The sequence below is a fragment of the Pestalotiopsis fici genome, assembly GCF_000516985.1.
Source record: "Pestalotiopsis fici W106-1 unplaced genomic scaffold PFICI_Scf_9, whole genome shotgun sequence".
Taxonomy (NCBI): Eukaryota; Fungi; Ascomycota; class Sordariomycetes; order Amphisphaeriales; family Sporocadaceae; genus Pestalotiopsis; species Pestalotiopsis fici.
This window is the reverse complement of record NW_006917099.1, coordinates 984308-991136: the sequence shown is the minus strand read 5'-3', so window position 1 is coordinate 991136 and position 6829 is coordinate 984308. Positions and strand designations below refer to the sequence as shown.

General features: G+C 48.5%; 3 protein-coding genes across 3 annotated transcripts; 2 read left to right on the top strand and 1 right to left on the bottom strand.

Annotated features, from left to right (window-relative positions):
- Positions 1-42: 42 nt before the first annotated feature.
- PFICI_11719 (uncharacterized protein) lies at positions 43-2812 on the bottom strand (the record flags this gene model as incomplete). The annotated part of the gene is made up of 4 exons (XM_007840300.1): positions 43-1939; positions 1998-2270; positions 2332-2553; positions 2649-2812. 4 exons carry the CDS (start codon positions 2810-2812, stop codon positions 43-45), a joined length of 2556 nt encoding a protein of 851 aa, XP_007838491.1.
- A 1146-nt stretch (positions 2813-3958) lies between these two features.
- PFICI_11718 (uncharacterized protein) lies at positions 3959-4284 on the top strand (the record flags this gene model as incomplete). The annotated part of the gene is made up of 2 exons (XM_007840299.1): positions 3959-4020; positions 4086-4284. The coding sequence occupies 2 exons, from the start codon at positions 3959-3961 to the stop codon at positions 4282-4284; spliced, it is 261 nt and encodes an 86-aa protein (XP_007838490.1).
- Positions 4285-5203: 919 nt separating this feature from the next.
- On the top strand, positions 5204-6702 carry PFICI_11717 (uncharacterized protein; the record flags this gene model as incomplete). The annotated part of the gene is made up of 4 exons (XM_007840298.1): positions 5204-5214; positions 5302-5716; positions 5750-6144; positions 6207-6702. The coding sequence occupies 4 exons, from the start codon at positions 5204-5206 to the stop codon at positions 6700-6702; spliced, it is 1317 nt and encodes a 438-aa protein (XP_007838489.1).
- Between the last annotated feature and the right edge of the window lie 127 nt (positions 6703-6829).

The following is a 6829-nucleotide window of genomic DNA, read 5'->3' as shown; positions in this document are numbered from 1 at the left end:
CCCCCCCCCCCCCCCACTATCAACTGTTCTAATGAATGGCGCTCATGATATGGGCATCTCTATAAATATGGATCTCGACCAGTCATCCATGTTGCTGAAGTATACGGCACATGCCTCTTGAACTGTTGGGCAGAGATCATCATATGCGTCCATGTACTTTCCGCATACACATAGCGGCATTGTCAGCGAGCTTGTGAACATGGGGAGTGTATCTATGTCTTGATGACGACTCAGAGCCTGCAGCACGGCATGCATGTTGAAATTGGAAGACAGCCAACGATCTCCTTCCTGGACGCGACGGTACGTCAGTAATTCCGCCTGTATCATCCCCCAAAGCTTGCCAAGTTCCGGGCTCTTTCCATAGAAATTCCTTCGCTCTCCTTCGACTAGACAGTCGTATTCGTGGTCGCAGCTTTCATCGTGTCCAACTTTATCCTTTTTCTTAACGCTTTCTGACCACCAAAATCTTGCTCTCGGTCCATCAGGGTTGGTATCGTCTTCCAGACCAAAAGAGCTGGAGCTTGCGGATGGAGCCTCTGCTTGCATAGAGCTTCTTCGCTCATTCACAGCAAATTGCAAGGTCTCCGCAAAGACATTCCAGCCAAGCTGGGCTTCTTTGCTCCATGTTCTTAACAGTTCATAAGGAACACGTTTAGCTAGCTCCGCTGGAGTCATGAAGATGTGACTGCAGCCCTCTTCGTCAATGTCAAGCAGAGAATTGAGCGATATCTCAGCCCGCTCGAGTGGATTTGCGCCGTTCATCAATAGGCATAGCAGACAGGCAACCATACCAAATAATGTCTCTCCCTCAGTGCCGCTGTTACCGAGGTGGAAAGCCACAAGTACTAGTGTGTGTAAAGGAAGTAGTGACAGCTTCTGTTTGCAGCTCTGGTTCTGGCAGTACTTGATGAACAAGCCACTGGGTGTGTCAATGTCTGGTGACCAAGGCATGCGAAAGATGGCATTTATCGAATGACAAATCGCCTGCACTGAGGTATGGCAGAAAACATGCTTCCAACAGAAAGGGGCACGTGCGACACCTTCCCTATGCAAGGCAATGACACAAGTTGAATCTGCATCCCAACGCCCGCACAGGTCAATCTCTTCTCCAACAAACGCCTGGGATCGTGGTACCTGACTGTCCGCGACTGCTATTGTGCAAGAGGTATGGCCCTTCAGAATCAACAACATCAAACAATCTAGAACTGTATAGCCCAGGTCATTAATATACAGTTTCTTGATGGAATTGGAACTGGTGGGGCCGAGATTCAAGGCGAGAAATGTAAGCACGTTGCAACAAGTCTTGCCCCCACTCAGATAGCTTGCTGCGAGGTGAAATGGATGTAGTGTAGACAAATCGAGATCCCTACTGATGACGTTCCAATCTTGGTCAGAGAGAACTTCGACATTTTGAGCCATAATAGCAAAACCTATTGACTCAACCCGGAGTTCCTCTGGTGATCTGGCGACAGCTTCGACGATTTGTGTAGTCGAGATTGGTAGAGACTCTCGTTCAATGTCACTGAACGAATTCTGCTCAATGGCTTCCTTCAGGCGATCTGCCAAACTTTCACGGACTGAGCCCCGCTGCCAAGCTGGCCATGTATCTGGTGCATTTCTGGGAAATTCGTCCTGAATGTTACGTGTTGGAGAAGGTATTCTCTCATAATTTGGTGTCTGGTAATGAATTGACCAGCGACAAAGTGGCGTAGGGGCAATAACGGTGCGAGCCGAGGACCGATCTGTATGAGCGTGCGCTGTTTCAGCAAGATGAGGCGGCGATGCGCCAATGCAGCCCGGGGTATTCGGCGACGAAGTGATATCTGCCAGTGTCATGAAGTTGAGAAGCTCCCAGGACCATTGGGTTGGGCCCTTTCCCCAATACTTCGCTGACATGAATGAAAAGAGCCAGAAGTGATGGAGCCAATTGGTGGTAGTTCTGATGGTAGAATTAGCTTATGATCTCATTCGACATTTTGGTGAAAATGCGTTCTGACCTTGACTCAGCAGCAGTCATATCATTGAAAAGATCTTGAAGTCTTCCTTCCACGAGGTATCTCGCTCTATTGACATACGTTCTGTGGATAATGGCTGTTGTTGTTGGGGTTGGTACATTGGCTGCATTTCCCTGTTGTGGAGTCGTTGCTGGTGGGCTCAGAACACTGACGTCGCTTGGTGTCGAGACGTTTACTCGAAAGGGAGAAGGAGGATTGAGTTGCTGTATCAACGTCGTTCGTAAGGCTTCGTGGGGTAGATTCCATCGGCCAAATCTACAAGACGGCGATCAGTTATGTACACGTTCGTGTAGAAAGGATTCTGAGTAAGACGTACACAATGCCTTGCAGATGCAAGCCAGGCTGTTGCCGCGCTGAGGACTGCAAGTGTCTCCGTAGACGTTTCTTATCAACCTCCATACCACTGTGACGAACTATCCCTGTCTCATGGCCGTCTCGCGCTCTCTTCCCGAGAACTGTAATGACTTTTTCTTTGTCGCTCGACTTCAGGTTCTTCGTCGCATTCCACTTCTTGAGGTGATACTTGTATTGTCGAACACTATGAGCAGATACGTCAGCCCCCTGGATCAACGGACGATTGCAGTCGAGGTTGTCAAAGCTTGGTAAGCTTTACAGCGAGCAACTGGTACCTACTTTGCATCAAAACGGTACTGCATTTTCATCGTTTCCGCCAGTTTCACGAATGACATTTTTTCGTCGAGGTAGAGTCGAATGATGGTGTCTTTGTGACACTCCCATCTTTGGTCAAATTTGACATGAAGGAAGTATGGATCGTGACTGGAACTCCCTGCATCCATAATGAACGTGTGTTATGAGGATTGCGTGGTGTGCTGATGCCAAAGCAGCTTTCAAGGCTGGAATAGCTCAGCTTATATGTTCATTTTCTTGGTACTGTATGTGCAGAATTGACATCATGTAGTCTCAGGCAGAAAAACCATGTTAGTCGGGCGTAACCGAAAATTTCTGGTGCATGGCCTTGGTTATGCTACAGGATGTCGGCTCACACGGCCAAGGAAATGCAAGCAAAAAGACACTGGCCAGTGAGATCATGCTTGGTGTCTCACAAGCTTGAGCTAGGTATGTACTATTACATGGTGCATGGCGTTGGGGTGGCCTGGATCAAGCCGACGGGAGATGAAAAGTTCGGTGAGCAAAGTCGCATACAATTCTGCTGTCTTGGACGTTGGGGGAGGGGCAGTCTTGGCAGTCTCCGTATGTAGGCAAAGGGCTCATGCATAGAATGCGATTACTAGCTTAGTGCCCCCTTGCAGAACAAAAGAACAGCAGCCAATGAGAGCGACTTGCAGCCAGGACTTGACAATGATAAGCGCATGGCCACAAGTGTCCCGGCCCATCCCTGTTGTCCCACCATCCGAGATTGTGTCCCTGTGGAGTCTACAAAAGGACAAGGACCACTAGGAGACATGCAAATTCAGTAGCGATCCTAAGAGGCGAGCTAAAGGTGTGGTATAAGTCGGGAGAGCTGAGCCATAAGGTCTACATTAGGAGCCGACAAAAGGACAATCTCCAATTACAAGCAAAGCTATCTTCTTGACATGGGATAATCAGATAGATTGACCATTCTGTCGTGGCCTGGCCACGTCGACGTGTCATGTGTGAACCCTGTGTGAACTACAAGGACTTCATGTTCAGACAACTAGTAAAGCGATGTTACTACTACTTCTTTCGATCAAAGTTCTCGCGAAAGTCTAATCTATATGGCAGCCATGGAACATACGGGCGGATTCAACCTCGCGGCTCTAGTCATGATGCTCAACCACCTGACAGAGACTCACAATGTTGCCGTGAAATCCCCCGTGCTTTTCGGTGTCACTAAGCCTGAAAGACGTATATAAATCATCCGGCACTTTTGTCTACCAGCACTCTCGAGAAACACAAGCCATTGACCATTATACATGTTCATCTTTAACTCAGCATATATCATGCCCAACCAAGCCGAATCCTCACCCAAGAAAGGCTCGAAAGGAAGCCGACGCCACCCCAAGTAAGTCACCTGTCTCTGTCTCTTACCATTACAACACCCTTTCCGTTCCACTAACTTCTGAAAAGAAAGAGCAAAGCCAGGAACCCCTCGAGTACCGCAGTCGAACATTCCTCTACCTCTGAGCGCCTAGCAAATGAAGACAACTCCGACGTTACCGAGCCTGCAAGCGGCTACAACACGTTCCACGACGAGACTGAGACTCGCAGTGATCAGGACTATTTCTTGCTGTACATGGGAAGTCAGTTTGACGGCGATGAGCAGTGATATGGGAGCTGTCGAAAAAGTTCTGTGTGTTCTTAATATTGATTGGATATTGAAAAGGAGGAGCTAGGTCGTGGGGGGATGCAGGCTTTCGTTGCTCACGGTCTCGTCGTTATCGTTGACCATGAACTTGTAAGCAGATATGCAGCAGCAACCAGACGAAAACATGCAAGAGGATCTGGCCTGATCTCATTGCTCTGCGTCTACCAGACCATGTGTATATGTGAACGTTTTTCCAATAGTCAAGTCTCACGTTCGCCAGATTATGAAGGGGGGAGAAGATTAAGGAGCTCAGAAGAAAGCCTGGGCTAATCCTGAAGGGCTACAAAATAGAGCTGATGAAGAGCTATCTACCATACTCGAGTAAGTATCGGTGGTGGGTACTGACTACGTCAGTGCAACAGATGAAGACCCTTCTACCGGCGCCAAGTACGCCACTAACAGGCATTTATAGATTCATAAGATACTTCTACCTACTCTCTACTAGCTTCAAGGGGTAAGGACTTGATCAACTCGACTCAACTGACCAAAATGCGAGTGATTTTTGGATAATCACGGACCATGCTGTAGCATCCCAAATTGCTGACTCATCTATCGCATACTGTCGACATCAAACATTATGGGTGGATCAGCCTTTTAATTAAGCACAATCCATTTGATCCATCGCAACACCAATAGCTGTTATGTTCATCTTCCCATTGCCTCTCCGTCACAGCTTCCCCCAACAAGGCAGCGCGGGCCATTGCGATCTGCACGCCCGCAGCGGCGCAATGACCCTAGCATGGCATTGGGCTCTCTCCTTTTCGCGCGTGGTTTCGCACCCAATTTTTTCCTCTTCCCCTCCTCCCTCTCTTTTTGAGCTGAAATCGTTCATTCGCAGTCTTGGTCTCATTCTATTACAAGCCCCTTTGTTACTTTCACCATGGAAAAGCGGTAGCACGAATCTTTGATTGGTAGCCCCAAAGCAGCTGGACTGCAATCCCCCATTCTTACTGATGAGGACGCAACATACCATACCAGTATCACTTCCTACTTCTCCAACACTACAAAGGTGAAGCCAGCTTGCATCATCCGCCCAGAGTCTGCCGGGCAGGTCTCCGAGGTAGTCAAGACTTTGGTCTCCGCCCAGCAGAAATTTGCTGTGCGAAGTGGTGGCCATGCGCCTCTACGCGAGTCGAACAATATCAACGGCGGCGTCACTTTGGACTTCGGCAGCTTGAATGGAATTCGCTACGATGCGAACACCGACCTCGCCACTTTTGGTCCTGGTGTTTGCTGGAAGGATGTATACCAAGCACTTCAGCAACACGGACGCATCGGTGCAGGCGGTCGTGAGGATGATACTGGGGTTGCAGGGTTCCTGCTGGGCGGAGGCAATACCTGGTACACTGCACACAAGGGCTTTGGCTGCGACAATGTCGTCTCCTACAAGATAGTTCTGGTCGACGGATAAATCATCACGGTAAAGCAGAATGGATCTCACAAGGATCTCTTCCGTGTCCTCAAGGGCGGGTCCAACAATTTCGGCATCGTCGTTGGCTTCACCATGATGACCTTTCCGTCCAATGACATCTGGGGAGGTACCACCCTGTCGTCGAAAGAATATATTCCGGAAGCGATTAGGGCTATTTCTGAGTTAACCACGAATTTCCCAGAGAATCCGCATAGCAGCCTGATCGGTGCCGTCAACTACATTCCCCAATTCAAAGACATTGGTGTCGGAGCAGCCATAGTGGAAACACGCGGAGTGGAAGATGCTCTTGCGTTCGCGAGGTGGGAGAAACTACCGAAAATGGTAAGCATTCTTCAAAAGAAGTTGATCTTGGCCATGGGACTTGAGACTGCCCTGCCCTATAACATGTTGTAAGTTTGACTACCCTGCCCAATTATCTATTGTGGAACAAAGTGATGACACGAAAGCACAGCGATACGTGGTTCACCTCGACCGTCAAGAATGATGTCCGCATCATGGAAAAAGCTGTCGAAGTTCACGAAGGACTCGTCAACGACCTAAAGTCTTTCATTTCAGACGGAGAATTCCTAACACAATGCCTGTTTCAACCCCTGCCCATGAATTTTGCCCAACGCCCTGTGGCAGTGGGTGGTAACGTCTTGGGAATCGAACGGAACAAGTCCGATGGTTTGCTCTTTCAGCTGGACACCATGGTCAACACATCCGAGCAGAACAACTTTGCCTACCAAAAGGTAAACTCTGGCGTGCAAGCCATCAAGGAGTTTGCTGCAACTATCGAAGGGGGTCTCCTCGACTGGGTCTACCTCAACTACGCAGATCAAAGCTACGATCCTCTGGGAAGCTATGGTATTGAGAATGTCAATTTTATGAAAGGAGTCGCAGCGACGTATGATCCCAAGCGAGTTTTTCAACAACTTTTTCCGGGAGGTTTCAAACTTCATGCTTAGGAAATTCAGATGAATGACCTTGCGTTACTCCCTACGTAAAGAGGATATCAAAAAGGAAAGAAAAGAAGAAGAGAAAAGGCTGTTTTTCAACTTAAAGTCAGCGAAGCTCATCCTATATGAAAGACTT